Raw genomic sequence first — 24,240 nt, forward strand, 5'->3', positions numbered from 1 at the left:
AGGGAAGCCGAGAGGGCCTAAAGGTCTTCTGGGCAGAGCCTTTATTTTGGGGAGGGAACTAGGCCCAGGGAGGCTAGGCGCCCTGTCTGAGGTCGCAGCGGGGCAAGGCTGGGGCTGTGGTCGGCCCCAGGAGCGGGGAGGGGTCTTCCACATGCCCTGCATTTGTTGATAACCTGTGTTAGGGAAGAGGCTGTGAGCATGAGTTTCACCCGGCATCGTGAACTAGTCAGCGCCCCAAAGGAGTGGCCCCAGCCTCTCTGACCATGGCCAGTGCCAGAATGTTCCACATGTGGAGGACCACTCATTTTATGGATTCAGGAAGCTGGGACTTATTCGAGGTGAAGTCCATAAGTCTGGCTGGCTCCGATTGGACCGAGGGCTGACCTGGGGTCAGGTGAGCCCCACAATTGCCCCAGGTCTCCACTTGGAGAGAAGGGAGCAACAGCCAGATGGGACAAATGGAAAACAGAGAGTACGATGACAGACTCAAACATTACCTGATCAATAAGCCCACTAAATGTAAATAGTCTAAACATCCCAATTAAAAGGCAAAGATTGTCAGGCTGACCCAACCCCATCATGCCTATAAGAAAAGACGATTTAAAGGTAAAGATACAAATAGGTTGAAAATCAAGGGATGTAAAAAGATATACCATGGTAGCATGAGTCAAAAGAAGGGTGAATTGACTGCCTTAATATCAGACGAAATACATTTTATATCAAGGGATGTGGCCAGGGATAATTTCCTAATGATAAAGATGTTAGTGCATGAAGAGGACGGGCCAGTCCTGACACTGATGCCCCTAATGACTGAGCTTCAAAACACACGAAGCAAAAAGTGGTAGAATTGCAAGGCGAAATAGGTGAATTCACAATTATGGTTGTATATTTCAATCAGGGATGGAATAAAAGACAGGAGCTCAGTAGGGAAATGAAGACTCAAAGAACAGCATCAACTAACTCAATCCAACCGCCGCTTATGGAACACTCCATCTGACCATGGCAGAACAAACCGTCTTTTTCGAGTGCGCTTGGGATAATACACAGTAGGCCATCTTCTAGGCCATTAAAAAAAAAAAAAGCAACACTCATATTTAAAAGGATTCAAGTTATACAAAGTCGGTTTTCTGCCTGCAATGGATTTAAATTAGAAGTGAATAGATCTCCGGGGCACCTGTGTGGCTCCGTTGGTTAAGCGGCCGACTTCAGCTCAGGTCATGATTTTGCAGTTCATGAGTTTGAGCCCCGCGTCGGGCTCCGTGCTGACAGCTCGGAGTCTGGACCCTGCTTCGGATTCTGTGTCTCCCTCTCTCTGCCCCTCCCCTGCTCACGCTCTATCTCTCTGTCTCCCAAAACTAAACGTTAAAAAAGAAATTAAAAAAAAAATTGAATAGATCTCTAGAAAATACCAAAATGTTGGGGCACCTGGGTGGCTCAGTCGGTTAAACCCCCGACTTCAGCTCAGGTCATGATCTCACGGCTCATGCGTTTGAGCCCTGCATCGGGCTTTGTGCTGACAGCTGGGAGCCTGGAGCCTGTTTCAGATTCTGTGTCTCCACCTGTCTCTGCCCCTTCCCTGCTCGTGCTCTGTCTCTGTCTCTCTTTCTCTCAGAAATAAACATTAAACCATTTAAAAAAAAGAAAATACCAAAATATTTATAAACTAATCATCACACTTTTAAATAACCCGTGGGCCAAAGAGAAATAAAAAATCAAGTGGGAGATCCCAAAGGCATGGGAGAGAATTGTGCATGGCACGTTCCGGATGCCACAGTACATTTGCTCTGGCTGGGAGCTGCTGGTGGAGAGGGAGTAGGTAGAGCCCAAGACAGGCCTGGGTGGGATCAAGGTGAATGAGGACCTACTGTGTGTAGGCTCTGGGGCGGCCACTTCTGCACATGGCCTCCTCAAGTTCCATTAACGGTCTCTCGCATTCTTATTTCCATCGGGCACTGAGAATTCTGAGAGGTTGAGAGGTTGGGTCTGCTTCTGTGGCCCGTAACCTACCAATTCTGAGCCTGGACATTCCAGCAAGCGCAGGCAGGAAGGAGCCGCTGGACAGGAAGGCTTGCTGTTGACACAGGGGCCACTGGGCGCCCCACACCTCAACCTCAGCATTTACGGCCTTGATTGCAAAGCAACCACCGGGAGCTCGTTGGGCACTAGAAGTTTTCTGTAGACTTTTCACGCGTCTTGATTCCTGTTTTCCCACCGGGGGCAAAATCTATGAGATTTTCTCTGGCCAAGGCTCATGCAGCTGCAGTGATAGGAAGATGATTGGGGCGGGGGGGGGGGGGGGGCGGGGAGTGGTCTCTGGAATAAACCCGAGGCAGGTCTCCGCTGTGTGAGCTCTGGGGGTGCCTCCCACCAGCGCCAGTGCCTGGGTGGCCGTGCCCTGATTTACACCATGTGTCTGCGAGACAGCACGAGTTGGTTTCATTTATATTTGGACGGGTTCCTGTGGCCTGGGGCTCCCGTGCAAAGTGAGGGTTCTATACTACATGGAAGAAGTGAGTCACAAGAGGCCACAAGAGGCCACGGTGGTGGTTGCTGGGGGGGCGGAGGTTTGGGAGTGACTGGCCATGATGTTTCTTTTGGGGATGATTAGAGTGGCAATGGTTACATAAGCTGCAATACACTGTATTTTAATGGGTCGATTATTTGGTATATGAACTGTATCTCAATAAAGCTGTCTAAAAAATACAATGTCAAGCGTCCTTGCTGCCGGTGCTGGTCTCTCCCCTGAGTCTCTGTGACCCCAGACAGGCTGTTGAGTTTCTCTGGCCAAACATGGGTCCCCGCCCAGAGAGAGGGCAGGGCCTGGGTCCTGTTTCCTGTTCTGTCCCCAGGCTTTAAGACAGCGGTCGGCACACAGGCAGCCTCAAGTCCTTGATTTACTGTTTCTCTGGTCAAGCGTCTTCCCAAATTCACAGCCTTTGATCTCAGTGCTGAGGAACGACCTTGTCCCCGTGGAAACGCTCTGGAGAGGAGGGGGCCCGGGGACAGGGCAGTGTCTGCTGCGGGCTGCCAGAGATGGGCCTGGCCTTGTGCTGTGTGGCTCCCTCCACCAGGGCACGTCTCCTGGTGTGGCCCAAGGCCTCCTCCCCTGATCACTGCGCCCCAGGTGCCCGCCGTCCCCACCATGACACGCTACCTGGAATCATGGTTGTCTGTTCACTAGGGTCTCTCTCCTGAAGGGCAGATCTCACGTTGTCCCTTCTCTCTCTCTAGCTCTGATAGGCGCGACAGAGCCCGGGGTTCAGCAGAAACTCAGGAAGTGGCTGTGAGCAGACCCCGAGTCCCTCATGTCTGTACCTCCATAACCACACTCTGGGTGCTGCAATTTGCTCTGGACCCTGGGGTTTCCTGTAAGGCCCAGGTCGGTCAGGGGATCCTAGGGGGAGTCCCTTAGACGGCCGCTGAGGACGTGCACCTGGAAACAGGTTCCCAGGCTGATGTCTGTTCAGGGGACCTCGGGGAGAAATAACAGCAGCCCCACGGCAGGCTGGGGATGCTGGGTTCCTGAAGGCAGACAGAGCCCGAAAGCCCTTCTGGCTTGCCCCGTGTACGGGCTCCTTCTGCCCCCTGGCGTCCACTCTGAGAAACACACGGGTAGTCCTGACCCCTGGAGGTCACCTGGGCGCCAGAGATGAGGAAGCTTCCTCCGGGTCCCCAAGCCCGCAAGAACCACACAGATCTCCCAGGGCCGTGAGGGTTTGGCAGGTGAGCGACTGAACAAGGGGAGAGGCCCACAGCTCGGCCACGCGTGGACAGGTGGAATAGCAAAGGCCTGGACACCCGATTGAGTCCCTTCCCCTGTCCCTGCCACAAACAGCCACCGGTGTCTAATGCGGGACGACGTGGTGCTGGTCCCTGGTAGGTGTTGGGGCTGTGGGGGCAAACGGCCCGGCTACCGGAGGCAAGTTCCTGCTGAGCGTGGCGCTGGCCCTGGCAAGCCACTCTGCCTCTTAGTGACCTCATCTGCCAACGTGAGCCCTGCACGCCATCTGCAGGGCGGAGTCTGTGCCCGCTCCCGGCCCGCAAGCCCCAGGACCGCCTGGGGGCAGCCTCGGAACCCCAGGGAGTAAGGGCTCCGAGCTCGGAACGCGGCACGGCCAGGGGCCCCCCGAAGGGAAAGTGGGGGGCAGAGCGTGAATGAGAGGCTCCACAGAACAAGGCCAACTCAAGGAGGCTGGAATTAAGTCGTAGGAGTGAATTTGGAGAGGGCGGGAATGACAGAGTCGTCTCTGCAACGAGCCGGTACCAACAGGGCAGGGGACAGGACGGCGAGCCAGACAGGCACGGGGCGCACGGGGCGAGCCTGCTCTCCTTCAGCTCGGGGCCCGCACCCCGCCTCTCGCCGAGGGCCCCCCACAGCCAGCGCCCCACAGACGGGGGGTGGGGGGGACTCAGGGATTTTCTCACACAGACGTCACAGGAGGCTCCTTTCAGGCGATTTCAAACTGCTCTCCCCCACCCTTCTTCTCGCCATTGCTGGCACCTGGAAGTTTCCGCACGGTATAGCCACTAAGGGCCGCTCTGAGCTCTAGGCCAGCCTGGCCGTCCTCACCGGTCCTCCCACCCACAGTGTGTCAAACGGGACAGGAATTTCCGCCCAAACCAGCTCCTCTCCCCTCTGCCGAGTCAGTCAGCCACCCACGGAGTCCTGTTCAACCTCCTGTCCCGGGCTCTGGATCCCACCCATCCTTTCTATTCTGGCTCCCAAGCCCCTGGAGCTAGGCTCACCGGACGCACCTGGGGATGCCTGTGTGTCCACACTCTGCTACCCGCTGCCTGGATTCTGACCGAGTGGTGTGGCGGTGGCCTCAGGAGTGGGTGTTTCTAACGTGCAGACAACACTGAGACCCGCGGTCCAGGCCATCATCAGCATGCCACGCTGAGAATGTCTTAGGACTTTATGAGCTTGCATCTGCCACCGAGATTTCAAGCCCCACCCACCACCCAAGGGACACAATGGCCATGTGTCTCTGGCAAGGTCTCTGGGACCCAATGCCCCCTAACCTCGTCCACGGTGCCCTCCTCTTGCTCTGCACAGCCGGGCTAAAAGAGGATCCTTAAACCGGGCCACATGTCTGTATTCTTCGCAATTTCACCCACTGACCTGTCCCGAGGTCAGACCGGAGATGTCTGACACAGGAGCAACCTTCAGTCGCCTGAGGACAGTGCTCTGGAGCCTCCAAGGTCTTTCCTTTCCCAAGCCGGCCAAGAACAGGAGCGTTGCCTGCTCCGTGGGACGCAGCCCGGAGGACCCGTCCTCCTGCTTTCTCTCCACGTTCCTCTCACGGCCGAGGCCCAAACACTCCAGGGGAGGCCTGCCCAGCAGAAGGCTGGACGGCCACGGCCCCGCACCAGGGAAGGTCTGCCCAACCACCCCGCTGGCGGAGGGCCGGCCTTACCTTACACTGGTCCAGCGGTGTGTCCTCGGCCTCCTGGAAGACCACGCTGAAGGAGATGCTCTTGGGGTCGGAGGAGAAGACCCAGCTGATGGTGAGGCCCGCCTCAGCCACGGTGATGGGGATGACGCTGTAGGTACTGGACCTCACGAACAGCTCCCTGTTGCTCTCCCCGAAGTTGGCGATCTCTTCCACCGTCAGCGGTAATTTTATCCTAAAACCCAAGGGCGGAGAGGGCCCGGATCAAACGGGCAAAGTGTCTGAGTCCCCTGGCCAGCTCGTCTGCGGCTCAGAGGTGGCCGGAAGCCCTGGAGGCTCTTGGGAGGACAAGGCCTGGGTACCCTTGACCAACACGCTTAACTATGCGAGAAACCTGGGTGCGCAGTGTGGGTCGAGGCACCGGGGAGGCGTGTAAAGCACGCAGGTGACAGTCCCGGCTGCGTGGGGCTGGCATGTCCCTGCAAGCCTATTGGAGAGGAGAACGGCCTGAGGCGATCCACGCGCCGCGAACGGGAAGCGGGTGCGGAGGCCTCGGCTTTCTGCAGCTTTCCCAGAGCTGCCCTGCTGTCCAGCACAGGTCCCCTCTCCAACTCCCTGCTGCCCTTCATGTCATTAGCACCAGCAGGAAGCACGCACGTCATTACAAACTTCCTGCCCTCTGGAAATCTGGGGCCTGCTGTAAGACTGCAAGGGGGCACCCTGATTTTCTTAAACGCAGCCGTCCCAGATTCCTTATACGGCAGGGGCGGTGGGGCAGGGTGATGGCCTCGGGGACGCAGGCTTCTAGGGGACCGTGTCCCCGGTCCTAACGCTCGCCAGCTGGACAACTGCCGCTTCCGTAAGTTTAAAGGTTTAGTGACAGTGAGCTCCTCTGTTCCCGGGGTCCTGTGCGGGGCCCCGAGTGGGGAGCCAGAGGGACCCGGGTTCCGGTACCTGCTTTGCTTTCCTTCCCTCCTCCTGAGCCTCGGTTTCCTCATCTGCCAACGAGGACAACCAGGCCTGCCCGCTGACGGGTGTGAGGCATACATCAGAGCATGGACTTGGCGGAGGGGGGACTGCTCCCTGAGGCTGCCTGTTTTCCGACTCGGTGGCGCCCCCTCCTGGACCGTGCAAGTCGGGAGCCCGCATGTGAGCACCAGACGCGAGGACAGGGCCTCCAGTGCTGAGCTGCCACCTCAGGGGCGGCGTGGCCTCGGGCGAGTCGCATCCCCTCGACTGTGAAGTGAGAAGGTGGCGGCCACTACGTGCGGGGCCCTCTGCTCGCAGGCTTCATGTGCTATCACCACGGCCACGTGAGGAAGCAGGGTGCTCCCCCTTGCACATGAGGAAGCCAAGAATCACACAGATGAAGAAACTTGGTCCAGGCCCACACAGGTCTGATAGGAAGCCATTACCTGTCCGCTCTACCAAACTGCCTTCCGTGGCGAAAATACGTTACTGTCCCCTTCGAGACGCGGCGGTGGAAACCGAAGCTCAGAGAGGTTAGGTAACTCGCCCAAGACTGCACAGCAAGTCACGGGGCTGAGAGTTCTATCTGCCTTCAGAGGTGTGGAGACGGATGGAAATACTCCCCCCACCCCAAGCTATGCTAATGAGAAGAGAAATCAAGGATTAAAAAACCCAGAATGTGGGGCACCTGGGTGGCTTAGTCGGTTAAGCGTCTGACTCTTGGTTGAGCCTCAGGTCATGGTCTCGTGGTTCCGTGAGTTCGAGCCCATGACAGGCACTGTGCCGACCGCGTGGAGCCTGCTTGGGATTCTGTCTCCCTTTCTCTCTGCCCCTCCCCCACTTGCACTGTCTCTCTCAAAAATAAATAAACACCCTACTTTGTTTCTGTTCCACGGCCAGCACCACCCTGTGACACAGTATGTAATTTACTTGTGTATTTCTGTTTAATGTCTGCCAACCCCTGCTGGAATATAAGCTCAACAGGGGGTCTCTGTTTTGCTCAGTGATGTACTCCAAGGACCTAGAACATACCTGGCACCTAGTAGGTGCTGAATAAATACGTGTGCGTGAGTGCATGAGTACGGGACTCGATGCAGTGACTCATGCAGCCGTTGGACGCGACAAAGAATACGATACGTGAAAATACTCACGCCGTTGAAAAATGAGGTACCTAGGTATTTAAAAAAACCGGAAGGCTATCCGCCGAAGTGGTTTCCTTGTCTCTATTTTCCTATTTTTCTACAATGAAAACGTATTGCTCTTACAGTGAGAAAACAAAAAAGTTATTTTCAAAAAAGAAGAACACAGGGCCACGGGTGTGAGAACGGGATGACGCTAAGGGGACACGGGGGAACTTCTGACAGGGAGGGGACCGCTCTCCGTCTTCACTGTGGTCACACGGGGCTGAATCACTGTTCTTTTCTGGACCTACGTTCCCTCTTTGGCAGAACCGGGCCACGGAGCCGGGTGGGATCGGAGGCCCCTGAGATCACAGAAGCCACTGGCCGCGCCCGGCATGGAGCCTGGCGGGATGACTGACTACAGTGTATTAATTGTCAAAGTCTAAGCACTGTACACATAAAGGGGGAAGTTTACTGTCCATAGATTGTACCTTAAGAAAAAAGCACAGACTGGAGCGCCTGGGTGGCTCAGTCGGTTAAGCTTCCGACTTTGGCTCAGGTGGTGATCTCACAGTTCCTGAGTTCAAGCCCCACATTGGGCCCTGTGCTGACAGCTCGGAGCCTGGAGCCTGCTTTGGATTCTGTGTCTCCCTCTCCCTCTTCCCCTCCCCTGCTCACTCTCTCAAAAACAAACATTACAAAAAGTTAAAAACATAAATAAATAAAAGCACAGACTGCAAGCCATCATGGGTGCCGAGTCAGCCTGTGGGGTGCCCCCGGCTCTGGCACTGGAGGCCGGGGCTCCCCCTGTGGTGCTCCTGCCCCCCATACCCCCTGGGAAGCCCCTGCTCGGGGCTCAGTCACTCACATCAATTCTCCAGACTTCAGCAAGCAGACCTCAGCATCCTGCCCCAACGGCATGTCTTCGGTGTCCTCAGGGGTTAGCGAGCTTGACACGGCGTCCCTGAAACGTCACACACGAGAACACAGCCATTTTAGCCATCGGCACCTGGGGGTCCCACAGCCTTGGAGTCACGTGGCCAAGCTCAGAATGCCTGGGGTCCTTCAGTCACAGAGGCCACGACAGGGGCTGTGGCAGGCTCTCCAGGTAGGGGCGAGGGGCTGGGGCCACGCGGGCAGGATGGGGAGAAGACCACGAGGCCTCAGTGGTTTCCCTGCTGGGGTTCTGGTGGGCATAGGGAGGGGCCGCCCGCAACACAAAGGACCACCGTCCGACCCCGCGCCAGCCAGCGGAGCAGTGGGCAGCACCGTGGGTCCCGCCTGGGGACCCATGACAGCCAAGCCTGCTCTGGCCCATCTTGGGGGCAACAAGGACAGACACCCAGGGAATGGTGCGGGCCAGGAGGGAGCCGAGGGGCACGGCCATGGGCAGAGAGTGGACCTAAGCCATGTCCACATCGCCTCTTTCCCTCACAGCCCACTATCGGCTGCACTGAGAGCCGGCGGAGGGTGCCAGCTGCCAATGAAGACACACCGTGCTTTCCGCACAGTGCCCTGTGGGACGCCGGGGCCAGAGGCGGAGGGCAGCACACGCCCTCTCGTAGAGTCCCCGCGTATTTACACAGTAAGTTCGAGGTTCTAGGAACCCTGCAGCAAAGTCATCTCCTGGATTTAAAGCTAGTGTTCCTGCATTTATTTGATCGTGGGACATTTGATTTTTTTTTTTTTTAAGTTTTTTATGTGTATTTATTTTGCGAGAGAGTGAGCAAGCGCGGGGAGGGGCAGAGAGCGAGAAACCCATGCAGGCTCTGCCCTGCCAGCACAGAGCCTGACTCGGGGCTCGAACTAACGAACTGTGAGATATGACCTGAGCCGAAACCAAGAATCAGATGTTTAACCGACTGAGCTACCCAGGCGCCCTGATGGTGGGACATTTTAAGCCCTTCCTGAACCCCCTGCTCTGGGAGTGCAGACTGCAGGCCTCCTCCTCACTGACGGGGCCACAGAGGCACAGGCAGCTCCTGAGACGCGGGCCTGAGCCCCACGCCCCGACTCTGGCTCCCTGCTCACCCTGCCAGGCCCCAGTGTCCGCTCAGCCAATGGCCGAGAGGGGCGTCAGACCCAACCAGCTTGAGTGCACGGTTCTGCTTAGAGAGAACTTAGATCCAGAAAAGAAGAGCCATTTGCCCCGTGGGCAGGTGTCAATATGGAAGATCTCCCACCCGGCACAGCTTCTTCCCCAAATGTCACAATAACCCCCTTCTCAACTGCCCGGAGGGCTCTCCCCAGAGGTCTCTGGGGTGAGGTCAGTGCGCCCCAAACCGCCCCCCTCCCACCGCCAACAGGTACCCTTGCGTTCTCACCAGCCTGGCCCCCGGGGGACACTCACTCGACCTCTGAGGCCCTGAAGGAACTTGAGTGAACTCAGTCCTGCCCCATCCCACCCCACCCCACCCCGTCTACTGCTGAAGTGCCTGGAGAGGTCAGCCCAGGTCCGTGGTGGGGTGGGCACCGCACAGGACACTGACTCGGGCACAGGCCGCATCCCGCAAACACTCTCCGTCTGAGGCAGACTTGCGCGCGCACACACACACACACACACACACACACACACACACACTCACACACAGCTGGAAGCATCCTGCTGGAAGAAGGGGGGGGTCTCAGCATACACAGTGGCACGTGCAAGGTCAGTGACTGGCAGCAAGCGTCCGGACCACGTGCTCAGACAGCCCTCCGTCCACCAGCTTCACACCCACCTGGGCACCAAGTTCATGGCTCCACCTGGAGCGCAGCTGTGATTTGTGCTGGAAAACCGGTGTGCCCGGCCGACGGCGCAGTCTGGGCGGCACGGCGGGCGGCCCTCAGCCATGCCTGGGGATCCTCGCGCTCAGCTGAGCTCAGGACCTGACCTGATACCGTCCCTGGGACACCAGGAATTCAAGAGAGCATAGCGGCTGAGGCCCAGAGCTTCCGCCTGGAGGCGGCAGCCATCACCTCTGCCTGCAGGGGATTCTCCGCCCGCCGCTGCTGACATTTCACTGCCAGGCGAGTCCCACGGCCAAGCCCACGACCACGACCACGGGGGCGGGACATTCATCCTTCCACAGGGAGAGGCACCGACACGGACAGGTCGGGATGCAAGATGTGCCCGTGGGGAGCGGCTGCAGATGGCCTACCTGAAGGTCCCCCTGAGCAGCCAGGGGCTCTCCGCGTGGGGGCAGAAAGGGGTGGTTTAGAGCAGATGACACCCAGCGGGTCTCCACGAAGCCTGTCCCGGCTGTCATTCGCCTATGGGGCCGCGGCGTCGGCACACGTGGTGGTGCACCTGCACGGACGGCACGGTGTGCACAGTCTGGGGGATGCGACAGGCAGCTTCCCCGGGGGCAGATACACAGGCAGATGCAGCCTGCTCCCACCCGCGAGCCCTCCTTCCCACTCCTCCCTGCACCCTGTCTACCACGGCCCTGGTCACCCCGGGCCTTCCTTCTCTTCTCTGGGTCCTCTCTCTCCCTAGGCTGAGGGCCCTTTGGAAGTAGGCCCGGCGCACACGGGGCGGCCGCTGCCGTCTGCAGGAACCACGCGGTGCGCTCGCCGCTCGCTAAGCGACAGACGTAGGGGTGCAAACTGCTCGCGTGGAAATTCAGAAGAGGGCGGAGAAATGCTGACAAAGAGAAGAACCGAGGACAGGTCCCGGAGGGCTGGAGACCGGGTCACGCATGGTGTGGCAGATGCTGGGTTCGCAGGGCGCCCACTGCTGACTTACAAGGCCCCTCTGTCCAGGGGAGAGCCGGTGCTGCCCAGGGAGAGGCCTCTGGCCTCCCGGGAAGCCTCTGGCACGAGACGGAGCTTCAAGACGTCACGCCCACTCGCCACCGGGCTCAGCAGCCCCTCTGGCATTTAGCTCTGTCGGCTGCCGGAGGGTGAGATGGCTGTCAGGCACCGCCGCGAGTGGGTGGTGTCGGGGCCAGCACGGGGAGCTGCCTAGATAACCAGGCACCCACTAGCACCCAGCTGCCCGGCCAGGGCTGTCCGCACACAGTCCCCGTCGGTCGGCCGGCCGTAAGCAGCACAGCCCGTCTTCAGACACCCTGCCCTGCAGGGGCGGAGCGTGGCGAGCCCTGAGCAAGTGGGCACTCCAGAGGCAGGAGAGGCCGTGTGGCTCCAGGTGGGGTCGTCACTCCGAGGTGGTTCCAGCCTTGGCTTTATGGCTGTGACTCTGGTGCCCTTCCCTCCTCCGAGGTCTGTTGTCCCTTCTCCACGCGGGCGAAGGGGGCAGAACCAGATGGGCTCCAGGCGGCGCTGGCTTGAGGAGGCAAGGTGTTTCAAAGGACCATCCACGGCCTTCTCCACTCTTGCCAGGGAAGGCACGGCGAGAACATGCCTGCTGCTACTGAGGGCAAGCCTGGTCCCTCGCTGTCCCAGTCTGACCTCCTCGTGCCCGCCTCCTTCCGTTGCTCTGGCAGCCACTGGCTTCCAGATCCAGAATCACAGAAGGTAAGTCAGTGCAAGAGGGTGTTCAAGGGACTGACTATACAACCCCCACTTGACGCCCACGGACATGGGGCTCCTGAGGAGCAGAAAGGGCCCAAGGCTGCTCAGGCCATTGCTTTCATCCTCGTCCAAAGTGCAGACACCGTGCGAGAGAAACAAGTAAGCAGGGATGGAATAAACTCCGACGTTGTAGTTGGTTCTCTTGGTTTTCCAGCATCAAGGATAAAAGATGTCCTAACCTGTCATTCCTCTTCCTCCAGCTCCCCATCTCCGACTACGACAAGCCCTGATGACCTGTGGGTACATGCTTCCCAGGGTAGGTCCCCAGCCCCTGCCGGCCCAGGCTGAGACCCTGCGTGAGGGAGCTGAGCAAGGCAGGCATGCGTGGGTGATGCCCTCTCGAGGGTAACGATTAGGGGCATAGAGGTTTCTTCTCAAGGGCTTTTCAAACTGTGGCTCGCGACCCGTTTAGTGGGTCATGAATCAATTTAGTAAGTTATGACCAACGTTGGAAGAAAGTGAACGGAAAGTACCAATATGGGGCACCTGGGTGGCTCAGTCGGTTGAGCGTCTGACTTCAGCTCAAGTCGTGATCTCACGGTTCGTGGGTTCGAGCCCCGCCTCGGGCTCTGTGCTGACAGCTTGGAGCCTGGAACCTGCTTCGGATTCCGTGTCTCCCTCTCTATCTGCCCCTCCCCCACTCGTGCTGTCTCTCTCTCTTCCTCAAAAATAAACATTAAAAAAAATTTAAAAAAAAAGTACCAATGCAACAGTATACTGCACGTTGAAAGGGTTAGTACTGTTTCACGAGGGTCTTGCTTTGCCTTTCTGTGCATGCACGCAACCCCTTGGGTGGTCCTGTAAAACGTGTCTCTTACTGTGGGATGCGGTAGAAAAGCGACTTTTCTAGATTAGGATTAAAACAAAATTTAAAATTAAATCAGAGGATTACAAACAAGCTTGAGAATGCCGGGGAACAAAAGCAAGGCCACTAGGGGGCACCCTAACTCCTACCAGAACAATTTCCTTCTGTTGCCACTGCGGTGTTTTTCTCAGAGACAAGTTCACTGCCCACAGGCCCTTCCTCCTCTCCTTGCTCTGGCCACAGGAGCCCACTGCTAGCTATGGTGACCGCTGACGACGTGTCACCCTCTCCCGCTGAGTTTCCATCCAGAGCCTGTGGTCGGGAGAGCTGAACTTGGCTCGAGGCACGCACACCTGTTTGTCAACTTGTTCCACCCTCTGGGGCTGGTCACCTTGGCGTCCCTTGGGGGTCCTGCCCTGCCAGTCTATGCTCAATAAATGTCTAGATTGCGTGCCCTGGGTAAGCTGGTTTCTGTCCCAAATGTCCCCAACAGAGGACATGACCAAGGTTCTACTTTAGAACCAAGTTAAGAATAAAGGGGACCAGCGGACGGTGAGGAAATCCCTGGCAATGCAGTCCAGGGGTCCATGCCTGCTTGGGTGAGGGGTCACAGGTGAGGTCCCCCCGGCTTGGTTCTCTACAATAGTTTCTGCTCACAAATCAAAATGCCTGCCTTTTCATTTAATTACTGTATTATTTCAATCCTGCAAGCTGCCTGGGGAAGCAGGTCCTCTGGCTGTTGGGACGGGCTGAGGAAGGAAGGGGTGCCTGAAAAGCCCCCCGTGGCCTAAGTCTCTTGCTGACATCCTTCCTAGCCTCGCTAAGCAGCCCTTTTCACTGTGCCCGATTACCCAGGGTCCACAGTCCCCAGGCCAGCTTCTATCTGTGGTCAGGAGACGGCTCTCTGCTTACGACGTGCTGCCCAATTCAGCCGCCACCAGCCTCAAGGGGCCATTTGAACTCAAACTCATCAAAAATTTTAAAACGCCAACAATTTGGCTCCTTGGTTGCAGTGGCCACACTTCAGGTGCCCCATGGCCACTGTGTGGGGGCAGCGTGGACGCAGGACACGTCCGTCCTCGCAGACAATGCTCGTGAACAGCACCGGCTTGCAGCACAGGGCTGAGCTGCGCGGGGAGCCGCAGTGTGGGACCCGGGGGCATTTCCACATTTTACTATTCAAAGTAAATTCCCAGTAGTTTTCCTTTTAGTCAGTGGCTTCCTTTTTTACCCAAGTACCAAGCGATGAAGAACACTTGTTGGTATTTTGATTTCTAATTACTTAGTAACCGCGGTCTGACTGCGACACCCAAAGCCGCATGCCTAGCCTCAGAACCAAGAGCCAGGCATCACCGGGCACGCCACTCCCAGCTCACTGCTTGGGCTATTTCTCTGAGGCTTCCGGTCCTAACTCATCCTCCACGGCCCCCGTCATCCGCCAGTGCTTTGCAGCTAGACTTCTGCCAGCAGCAGTGACCGCCTCACTCCGGGCTCCTGGGATGGACACTCACCCCGGGCTCTGGGTTGGGAACGTCAGGTGCCCGGGAAAAGCGAGCAGGTCGGCGCTGACTTCCAGGACAGATCCGCAGCAGGCGCGGCCGCTGCTTTCCGTCTGTTCTTCCCCCAGTTCTGCTTAGAAAACGTTTCAGTATTCCAGGGGGAAGTCTAGGACCTATGCCTGGGTGTCTCCCCCTAAGAATGCTTAGAGCTTGGTTTCAGAGAAAAGTAAGGTCTTCAAAACAAAGAGCACTCCAAATCGGCAGACAAGAAGTTGCAAGCGGGCGTTTTGTAAAGTGGTTGAAATAAGGTTCTGTGCCGCCCCCCCCACCCCGCCCCGACTCCGACGCTGTGAGCGGCTCCCTCCTCCAGCTCAGTTGCACGTCTTTCGCTGGAGAGCTTTCCCCTAGTGAAGGGTGACGACGTGCCCTCTCAAATACCTGCCCCCCCCGCAAGCGTGCGCACGGTGGTGGGGGGCACCGGGGTGAGCCCCGTCTCTTCCCACGGGGTGCAGACGCTTGCACGTCCGAGACAGCAGGGCATGGCCGCGTTGAGGGTGCTTGACAAGGCTCAGGCTGTTCTCTGTGCTGTGGACTGGTCCCAAACGACACAGCTGGCCTGTCCCCGGGGAAAAAAGCTCCTCTCTCCGAGCTCCGAAGGTTCCAAGATGAAAGGCTGGCTCACTCTTAAGGGATGTCTGCCGTAGAAGTCCTCTTTCAGAGGAGGGGTGCTTTGGCCCCGCTCGCCTGCGGTGTTTGGTTCAGCTCGTTCACCGTCCACTGGCCCGTGTCCCCCCACCGTCCGCCCAGAGGCAGACACCCCGCATAGCCTCCCGGCTCCTGCCCTCAGGGGAACATCTCGTTCGTGTGTACCAGTGTGGCGGGAGCGTTTGAACTAGTTCGTTCAAAAGGCCTTGAACATCCACTAGCGGTCTCCCAAGCCTCTGCTGAGACCCCCCGGATAGCTCCACGCTCACACGGACCCTCGTGACCTGGCGGCTCCGGGGGACAGGAGTGTCACGGGCAAGCGAGCTCCTCTCTCGACCCTTCTGCTTACTCATCTGTGAAGGACGAGGGCTGGACGGCTAGGTGAGAAGCACCCAGAGCGGAGCCTGGCTCCTAGTGGAGCTGAGTGCTAGTCCCTAGGTCCTAGGCCGTGCCTGGCCCCTGCTCCCAGTGCCTGACACCCTGCCCTTAGGAAGAGCCACAGGAGCCCGTGTGACCAGCAGACGTGCACCGGCCACGGTGGGGACCGGGCTGAACGCGGTGCAGGGTCGGGGGGGGGGGGGGGAGGCCTGGTGGCTCAGCGCGAGTGTGCTGCTGGGAAAGCAGAAATGGAGTCCACACCTCCAGAGACCTGGGTTTGTATCCTGGAAGCGCCAGTTTTTAGCTGTGTACACGCAGGGCTGTTATTTTGGCTGGGGTCCTCAGTGTTTCCATCTATAAAATGGGGATAACACTGACTTTGCAGGGCTGCTGTTTTTTGGAGTGGGGGTCAGTGGCTATCAAGCATATCCAGAACCCAGGCCACAGCCTGCACTTTGCGGTGGTCCAGACCCAAACGGTTCCAGAGGGACAGGACTAGCGAGTGAAGTAATCTTACGGTACAAATGCCACCATCGTCAGTGGGCTACCTGGGCCAGACCTACTTACTGCTCCCCTTCGGTTTATAAACAGAAGCCCTCTCAGGTCCTGACAGACGACTGCGTCCACAGCCAGGCGGCAGGGAGGGTAGCGCATCGGAGCCACTGCTCCCTATCTCTGATCTCCCAAATTACGCGCGTGCAGGCGGGTCATGTGGATTCTGATGTACGAGGCAGGGGTAGGGCCGGGTCTCTTATGATCACCAACCAAGGGCTCTCAGAAGCTATTCAACGGAAACACGGACCACATCACAGACAGGTAGAGGCAGACCTTGTGCCGTGAACGCTCATCTCTGCAACACGTCGACAGCGCCTCTCCACTGGTGAGTCATCCGTCTTCGTTAGAGTTAAAAGGCAGGTGCTAACCCCGGCTTGCTGGGGTCCTCTGATCCCTGCCCGTGGTGCAGTACCGTGTAAATGCCCGGACTTTAGAGCCCGACGGCTCTCGGTCTGAATTCTGCCTTTGCCCCACGACTAGAGAATTGTGGAGATGACTTAGTGTGGTTCGGGGCACACAGTCCGTGCTCGTAAGCTGACGGCACTGGGGGTGCCCTGCCCGGGAGACCAGGACAGGCTGGCCACTGTCCACATCTGTTCACAGAATAATCTCTCCGTCTCCATTTTCATTTCTTCTTCATTATATAATTTGCAACACTGGCTGCTCTCTCAGGCGGCTGTCTAGTTTCTTTTCTCAAGGTAAGTCAATATACCACTGCAGAGACTTCAGAGAAGGCGAGACTTAGGGGGAAGGGAAAGAAGTCAGCCCCGACTCCACAGCCAGACGCAAGCTGCTGATCAATTCTGGGCTTTTTTTTTTTTTTTTTTACTGTTTTAGAACATATAGTCAAAACTGGGGTGCCTGGCTGGTTGAGTCGTGGAGCGTGCGACTCTCCATCTCGGGGTTGTGAGTTCAAGCCCCACGTTGGATGTGGAGCCTCCTTAAGATATATGCACATCTGAGGAAAAGGTCTGTGGCTTTTAGGAGATTCTCAAAGGGGTTTATGATCAAAGGAAGTTCAGAATCACGACCAATTTTTACATCCTTTTGGACACCCATTCATTGGAATACTTAACAGCCAATGCTAATTGTGCAGACTTACTCTGTTGTGAGAAATTTAAGCGTACTGCTTTCTCCCGACTCACCAAAAGCATTTCCTAAACCTAAACATAGTTTGCGCTATATTCTATTTTCTGTCTGGATTGTAACTTGATTTGTTTCGTATCAGACATTTACACTGCTTCCAAAGCTGAATACTGTGTTACTTGAAAAAAAAAAAAAGTTGCATAGATCAACACAGGGCTTTGGCTACTCAAGACAAAGAAATGAATGATCTTAACCTTTCTGGAAGGGAAACTCATTCTCAGTTACTCAATCTGCACAGAGCTGGGCGGTTCCAGTCCGTCGGCACAGCACCCAAGTTTGCCAATTATCACAAGCGAGTTTGCACGGGCCCTTTGAGGAAACGTGTAACGCCAGCGCCAGGAGGATTTTCTTGTAAAAAGGCAAGAGGGAGGCAGGCAATCATGGAGATGTGATGTTACTCTTAAGGAGAGCAGAGCCACCTGTGCACGTGCTAAGGGCTGAAAAAGATGTTTCTGTCCCCGCGTGAGGCAGGAACACACACACATCATCTGACCTACTTAACCCAGGAGTCCGAACGGCTGGCGGGGTGGCGTTATTACAGCTCGTCTCTCACCCTTACTGATCTCACATCTTGTGGTTGAGGGGCAGGGGCTTTTCACGGAGGCGTCTTACCCCAAGGCGAGCTTCCTCCTTGCAGAGAAAGGGCACTCTGTTCCCAGGAGGACCGGCAGGGCTGATACCGTCTCCAGTCAGGACAAGGAGTCCTCAAGTCGATCAGAAAGGAAGACGTGATCTCTCCTTGTACATGCCCTTGTCTGGCTGGCTGACATTCTGCCTTTGCTACACCAAATGCCTATTCTTCTCAAAACGCCTTCTTGAGGTGCTAGCGAGGTATGGCCCTGGGTCACCGGAAATGAGCCGCTGCGTGCCGGCTCTCTGCAGGTCAGTGACCTGGCACCCCAGGGCCGGTGCTGCCGTAGCCGCCTCTGCTCTCATGCCCGAGTACATCACCCTCGCGTCCTGTCCCTGCTCCTCGTCAGGGTCACAGGGCAGAGGGAAGTGACGGCCCTGAAAGGCCGGGAGCCCCAGGCAAGAAAGGCGGCTGTGGTGGCTGCTTCCTGCCTCACTGCAAGGCTGGCCCCCCGCTGGCGGGCCTTCCATTTGTTCAAGGAGACCCCTTGGGCATAAACTGCTAGTCTCGAAAGCTAAAGTGATGTTCCCTTCTGGGGAGATGCTCCGTTTAAGAGGGTCCTGGGGATCAAGAAGTCTTCAGGAAACCAGGCTCCGGTGGAGGAGGGTCGTGTGACGGGCGGTGAGGGGCCGGCTGGGCTGGGGCTGGGCTGGGAGGGCAGCTGCCCGCTTCCCCGGCCGTGACCAGCTCAGCCACAGTGCTGGGCAGCTGGGGCTTCCCATGCCTGTCTCCCCACCTCCTAAATCTAGGCAGCTAAGGGCAAGAAAAGACAGAACGGACCGTCTACCCTGGTGGGAGAGGGTCAGCCCGCGAGCCCCTGTTGGTCTGCAGAAGTCTCCTCAATGGTGGAGCCCCCAGGGAGGGGGGCTACTTGGCTTAGCTTCCGCAGTTAGCAGCTCAGGGCTCTCATTCAACAGAAAATGAGGCACAGGATGGGCGGACGAAGGCAGGCCTGACCATGAGAGAGCAGTTTTTGGGGCGCCTGGGGTGGCTCAGTCGGTTAAGCTTCCGACTTCGGCTCAGGTCACGATCTCGCGGTTTATGAGTTCAAGCCCCGCGTCGGGCTCTGTGCTGACATCTCGGAGCCCGCAGCCTGCTTCAGATTCTGTGTCTCCCTCTCTCTCTCTGCCCCTCCCCAGCTAGTGCGCGTGCGCTCTCTCTCAAAAATAAATATTAAATGAAAATAGGTTAAAAAAAAAAAAAAAGCAGTTCTACCCTTCCAGGAGGGCAATGCCCACACTCCACCACACGGTGACCTTTGGCTTCAAGGCCAGCTGGCACAGGATTTTATGGACTGTGCATGGGGGTCAGTTATGTGTTGTCTGTGAGGCGGGTGACAGCCTTAGAATCTTAGGGCCAATTCAGGGTCCCTCATCCCGCCCAGGCAATCGCCCCTCAGCTCTGGCTGTCTCCAGGGTACTGGAATGTGCTGCCACTGACCGGAACTCAGGTGGGTGGGTTCAGGAGATGGCTACGCGCCCCCTAAAAGTGGGGCAACAGGACTGTGGGAGGACAGGAGGTGTCCCCCTCGGCCCTGACTGGAGTTCCCGTGTCTGCCTCCCAGGTGTTCATCAGAACGCACGCCATGGCTGAGTATGACTACGTGGACCCCGGCTTCTTCAACACCTCCAGCGACGGCAGCCGGGGGCACGAACGCTTCTTGGAGTTCCGCAAGGTCTTTCTGCCCTGCATGTACCTGGGGGTGTTCATCTGTGGCCTGGCGGGGAACGCGCTGGTGCTGGTCATCTACGTCTTCTACCAGAAGCTGAAGAGCCTGACGGACGTGTTCCTGGTGAACCTGCCCTTGGCCGACCTGGTGTTCGTCTGCACCCTGCCCTTCTGGGCCTACGCGAGCATCCACGAGTGGGTCTTCGGCGACGTCCTGTGCAAGACCCTGCTGGGCATCTACACCTTGAACTTCTACACATCCATGCTCATCCTCGCCTGCGTCACCATTGACCGCTTCGTTGCGGTGGCTCGAGCCACCAAGGCCTACAACCAGCAGGCGAGGCGGATGGCATGGGGCAAGGCCATCTGTCTGTTCATCTGGGGGGCCTCCCTGCTGCTTTCGCTGCCGCAGATAATCTACGGCCACGTCCTCTATCTCGACAAGCTCGTCTGTGGTTATCACGACGAGGAGATTTCCACTGTGGTTCTCGCCACCCAGATGACACTGGGGTTCTTCCTGCCCCTGGTCGCCATGATCGTCTGCTACTCGGTCATAATCAAGACTCTGCTTCGCGCCCGAGGCTTCAAGAAGCACAAGTCTCTGAAGGTCATCTTCCTGGTGGTGGCCGCGTTCCTGCTGACCCAGACACCCTTCAACCTCGTGAAGCTAATCCGCAGCACGAACTGGGAGCACTACACCATGACCAGCTTCCACTATGCCATCATCGTGACGGAGGCCATCGCCTACCTGCGGGCCTGCCTTAACCCCGTGCTCTATGCCTTTGTTGGCTTGAAGTTTCGGAGGAACTTCTGGAAACTCGTGAAAGACCTCGGCTGCCTCCCTTACCTGGGGGTCTCAGGTCAATGGAAGTCTTCCGACGATGCCTCCAAGACCTGTTCTGCCTCGCATCACGTGGAGGCCACCAGCATGTTCCAGCTGTAGGCCTCGGCCGGGCTTGGAGAGCCACTCAGGAGCTTATAGGAGCATGGCTGTGCACTCTGGACGCCACGAGGAAGGCTTTGTTTAGGACTTACGCATTCTCACGGAGAAGGCATGCGGCAGCCGGTGTGGGAGCCTGCTTCTCGGGCATGAACGCAATCTGCTCTCTTCTCAAACCCTCAGGCCTAAAGCTCAGGGTTGGGGGAAGGGCTCTAAAACCCGGAAGGGCTTTCCTTCCTCCATCCCCAAGAATGCTGGCTCCGAGGGAATGAAGTGTGACCCTTAAGACCTTAGGCCCTCCTCCGTGGGGGCTGGGACCGGATGCTGAAGGGGGAGCATTGCCACAAAACTGCTGAGGGCAGGTGACACTCCAGGCTCTCCGGTACAGAAGGTTCTTCTGGCCACTGGGAAGCGGGGAGACGAGAGCAGCCATGAAAACGAGGGCTCGTCCATCTGGCTCAGACCTCAATCTCCAGGTACCTGACAGAAATGAGATCAGGTTCTGCCTCACCTTCGGGTTTCGCCTTTATATAGAGAGATGATTATGTTCTCTTCGATTAATCTCGGAAGGAGGAACACCAGGGGACATGAACGGGCCCAAACGAATTACTCAGCTGAGGTCCCAGCGGTCCACAGGATGCTAGGAGAACGTGCAAAGCAGAGTTTACGACCATCATGGATCTAAGCAGCAGTTCTGAATCGGATTCTTGGGTGGGTTTGCTCATTTAAAAACTAAGCTGTCCAACGCCCGACATGCTCACACGCAGATAAATCATGTATCAGTGTATGTAGGATACAAACACACGCATATCAAATGGCATATGTCTTTCGTGGCTACAAAATAAAACCCTTTTAAAGTCTCCAAGCTATGTTTATCCCCAGGCACGTTTTACTTTACCGTATGCTTGGCACATACTGGAGGTGATTACTTGTGGGCTCAGAGCATTGGGAAAGCAGTTAAAATTGTGAACTTTGAGGGCGCGGCCCGGTCAAGGAAATGGAACACACCAGTGATAATGCTTTCACCGTGGCTTTCAACCTCCTGCCCAAAATGTGAGGTACGCTCGTGTCACCTCTGTGACATGGTCACACGATGGAGCAGTTCTAAATGGCAGACGCTTGTGTGTGGTTTTTAGATTAGATCCTTGTAGTCATCTGCTCTATCGGCTTAAAGTTGCCTTTCTGGCTCATGCTTCGCAAAACCACTCACCAAACTGGAGAGGACCAATCACCTACGGTGAGAGAGCGAGTGAGCGAGCGAGCACACAGGCAGGGCGGTGGGTCCGACCCCGCTGAGCGGTCGGCTATGGGGCTGGCGTGGAGCCCTAGCTCCGGTGCTCACTGGTGAGCATGACCAGCTGGCAATCTCTTAGCCTCTTTTGTTTTGGTGAGACACGGGCCATAACAGCCCCCGCCTCTGGGGGCTGTGGGGGTGGGGGGGACTTGGGACAGTGCATACAGAACCGTTAGCACAGGGGGCACTCGGGGGTGGGAGGGCCCCAAAGACGGCAGTGACAGCTCAAGACCTAGTGACACACGGAGGCCGCAGGTCTGTCCCGTGCAGGTTGGCAGGGCGCGGGAAGGGCGCCTGGCATGTCGCACGCACCCTGGTCCAGCTGCGCACAGGCCGGGCCTCGCAGGCCCACGTGACCCCCGTACCGTCTCACACTCGTGCCTAAATGCACCCTGGAGGGCGGCAGCCTCACGGGACACAGGCCCTGTGGACTGAGCGCTTCCTTGCACGGCAAACTCTGCCCTTTCTATGGTGACAAGCCTGACTTTTATCTTCTTTAAATTGGCTTCAAATACAAAAAAAAAAAAAAAAAAAGCAGCAGGAAAAAAAATAAAAAGTACAAACTGGCTTAAAAGCGGGAGTTTCACATGCCCCCCTCCTTTGTGCGTTCATCTCAAGGGTTAGCACTTCTGATGGAGGGGCCCCCGGCCCCTCACTTCCCCAGAACGAGAGATGGAGGCCCTGCCTGGAAAGGAGGACGTGAAGAAGCCATAACCGGGGGCCCCGCAGCCGTGCGGCGTGACGGGCAGAGCAGGGCTCCGGCCCTGTGCGTCCCGGGATGAGGTGCTCGGCCTCCTAGGGCCCAGTTCACCATCCGCACCATCGGCTGAGGGCGGCCCTCCCTCCAGGAGTGCCCGTGAGGCCCAGACGGCGCACCGTGGGGGCCAAGCTGGGGGCTGCCTGGCCGAGGCAACGGGGCCGCTGGGCTCTCCCCAACCAGGTGCCTGCTGGGCTGAGGCAAACCAGACCAGGCACCCGTCGGGCCGCGCCCCGCCCCAGGCCTGGGTTATATGCCCTCTCTCCAGGCTCCCCGCAAAAAGGCTGCGTGCGTCCTTCTAAGGCTTAGGAAAACCCAGGAATGGCACAGCAGCAGAATCTTCCTTTACCTTCTGTGTGTTCTCACTCACTGGCCCTATACTCCTCTGGACTCTCATCTGCTACGCCTGAGAGTCGGGACTCTTCCCAGCCCTCCCCTGGGTACAGGGCAGTGCTGGCAACAGAGGCCGGCACAGCCCGCGTCGGGAGCGGAGGCCTTTGGCGACGTGACTTCGTTCTGTCCACACAACAGCCCCACGGGGCGCAAGTTCCCGGCCTCGGTCCTGCTCTGCTCCTCCCCTGACTGCTCACACGCAGCAGCATGCGATGGGGCGCAGGTGGGAGCGGGGGCTGTAGAAGGGTGGGCCAGGCTGCCTCGAGCGCGGCCTTGGGGTCCGCGGGCAAGCTACTCCCTCGCCATGTCCCCGACACTTCAGGGCCGTTAGCGGTCCCGCGTGGCTGCACAGACGGGTGGTGAACATGGGGTGACCCCGATTCCAGGGGCCGCCCGGGAGCCAGAAGCCCAGGTGATCTCAGTGAGCATTCCGGACGGAGGGATTGGTGCTGCGGGAGAGAACGGCTGAAGCCTCCCCTGCTGGAGGGGTCCAGGAGTGGAGGGAGTGGTCGCTCTCACCTCCTCCCCCAAGGGGCCCCCCAGGCGGTGCCTCTTTCCTGCGCCCGGTCCTCCACGGTCCGTGGGGACTCCCAACTCCGAGCCGCGCGAGGCCTGGCGCGGTGCCTCTTTCCTGCGCCCGGTCCTCCACGGTCCGTGGGGACTCCCAACTCCGAGCCGCGCGAGGCCTGGCGCGCTCGTCCCCATGCTTCAGGTGAGTAAACTAGTTCAGAGAGATTAAGACCCGCCAAAGCTCACCCGGCACAGCCAGGGCTAGGACTCCGGTGAACAGCCCCTTTCTCTGCCCCCAAGTGTTGGCCAACAGAGGTTTCCTGCAGCGGATGCGCTCAAGGTACCGGCCAGCTCCGTCCTCCTCACGAAGGGGGAGAACGCTGGGCTAACCCGAGCACAAGGTGGCTTTTTGCCTTCACGGTCACTACCGTATCCTGTTCTCGTTTTGTGTCTGAGATACAGGCGTCCCATCTCCTGGCCAGTGATCAACCGACCCCAGCCCCCCAGCAAAGCACTCTGACCGGGAAGTACCAGTTAGTTACAAAGCAATTACTGGCAAAGGTGCCCCGAGGGTCAGGGACAGTCTCGACGACTTTAGCTCAGTGTCACTGGGCACTGGGAGAGGTTTTCCTTGGAGAAATACTGGGGTACCAGGCGCAAGCAGGAGATGGGCCCGGCTCAGCGCCTGGCATCACAACGCACGCGGGACATCACAGAAACGAGGCGCCTCCACGGGAGGCCTCCCAGGCGCCAGGCACCAGGCTCGGCGCTTTACACGCACCCTTCTCATCGAATCTTCCTGCCGGTCCCAGAGGGGGACGGTCCCCATCTCTCCTAGGGGAGGGCACTGAGTTCGGGAGGCTGCGGTACCCCAGTCCACGGAACCTGGAGGTGGCAGCTTACGCTCCAACCAGGTGTCGGATTCTGGAGATCAAGCTCTTCACGGCCGTATGGCCTGTTC

At 57.7% G+C, this 24,240-nt stretch overlaps 2 protein-coding genes and 1 long non-coding RNA gene across 4 annotated transcripts in view; 1 reads left to right on the forward strand and 2 right to left on the reverse strand.

Moving 5' to 3' along the window:
- Window positions 1-24,240, reverse strand: part of LOC128775635 (uncharacterized) — a 198,824-nt gene that overhangs the window by 7,775 nt on the left and 166,809 nt on the right. The gene's annotated exons all lie outside the window — the stretch shown is intronic.
- Window positions 1-24,240, reverse strand: part of FYCO1 (FYVE and coiled-coil domain autophagy adaptor 1) — a 74,636-nt gene that overhangs the window by 5,828 nt on the left and 44,568 nt on the right. For both annotated transcript variants that reach the window (XM_019416550.2, XM_019416551.2), the window contains exons 15-16: window positions 8,352-8,447; window positions 5,418-5,628 (exon numbers count right to left, since the gene is read on the reverse strand). In XM_019416550.2, the coding sequence (XP_019272095.2) occupies window positions 5,418-5,628; window positions 8,352-8,447 (307 nt within the window). The remainder of the gene's footprint in view (window positions 1-5,417; window positions 5,629-8,351; window positions 8,448-24,240) is intronic.
- CXCR6 (C-X-C motif chemokine receptor 6) lies at window positions 15,997-21,190 on the forward strand. The gene is made up of 2 exons (XM_019416553.2): window positions 15,997-16,265; window positions 19,282-21,190. The coding sequence occupies exon 2, from the start codon at window positions 19,303-19,305 to the stop codon at window positions 20,326-20,328; it is 1,026 nt and encodes a 341-aa protein (XP_019272098.1). The 5' UTR covers window positions 15,997-16,265; window positions 19,282-19,302; the 3' UTR covers window positions 20,329-21,190.

Source organism: Panthera pardus, unplaced genomic scaffold (genome assembly GCF_024362965.1).
Source record: "Panthera pardus isolate Hobbes unplaced genomic scaffold, ASM2436296v1 HiC_scaffold_8, whole genome shotgun sequence".
NCBI classification, from domain to species: Eukaryota; Metazoa; Chordata; class Mammalia; order Carnivora; family Felidae; genus Panthera; species Panthera pardus.

Coding starts and splice junctions, on each gene's coding strand:
- CXCR6 (XM_019416553.2), top strand. CDS start 19,303: ATGGCTGAGTATGACTACGTGGACCCCGGCTTCTTCAACACCTCCAGC.